This window comes from Seriola lalandi, unplaced genomic scaffold (genome assembly GCF_002814215.2).
Source record: "Seriola lalandi dorsalis isolate HSWRI2012SDOR001 ecotype SW California unplaced genomic scaffold, Sedor1 jcf7180002053599, whole genome shotgun sequence".
NCBI lineage: Eukaryota > Metazoa > Chordata > Actinopteri > Carangiformes > Carangidae > Seriola > Seriola lalandi.
In genome coordinates, this window is record NW_019524152.1 from 8,544 (window position 1) to 9,176 (window position 633).

Consider the following 633-nt stretch of genomic DNA (forward strand, 5'->3'; position numbering starts at 1 on the left):
TCCTTAAAATGTTCTCTTAAGTGTTTAAGGTTTTCTCCTGATCTTAGTCTCAGACCTTCAGGGCTTAAAGACCTTAGTGACTAAAGGTCACTGTGGGGAAGTTCCCGCCAAAACAACAGGAGGATGAGGTCACAGCTTCTTTAATGTTACCAGCAACCGACCATTCACAAGTGCTAATAGCAGCAAATCAACAGTCTCCATGGAAACAGTAAAATTTTACTGCCGTAAAATCTCTTTCACTGCTGCAGATGTCTTAACTTTTTTCCTTAACTAAGGAAACATTTCCAGAGATTCTGTGCAGCACCCTCAAGAGAAATGAAACCTTAAGTGAAATACTTACGTAGAAAACTTCCTGAGACACAGGAACAGAGCTGGTTCTTACCGTGATGGCCTGGAGCCTCTCCTTCAGCAGGTCAGCCTCCTCCATGTCGCCTACAGGACAGAGAACATGACAGTGAGTGAACTGGAGGAGGAAGTGAGAGGTCAAGGGTCAAACTGTGAAAATACACAGAGAAAAACAATCATGTGTAAGAGCAAGAGGAGGAGCTTTAACTCTTTGCAGACTGCTGTCAACAGACGATTAATGCAGCAGTAAGTGTTGGTAATACTTGTTAATATGTTTGTAGTACAGTG

At 42.7% G+C, this 633-nt stretch overlaps 1 protein-coding gene across 1 annotated transcript in view; it reads right to left on the bottom strand.

Annotated features, from left to right (window-relative positions):
* LOC111651362 (palmdelphin-like) overlaps nt 1-427 on the bottom strand; it is a gene marked incomplete at its 3' end in the record, with an annotated part of 4,918 nt that extends 4,491 nt beyond the window's left edge. The window contains exon 1 of the mRNA XM_023401349.2: nt 383-427. Coding sequence (XP_023257117.1) covers nt 383-427 — 45 coding nt within the window. The remainder of the gene's footprint in view (nt 1-382) is intronic.
* Between the last annotated feature and the right edge of the window lie 206 nt (nt 428-633).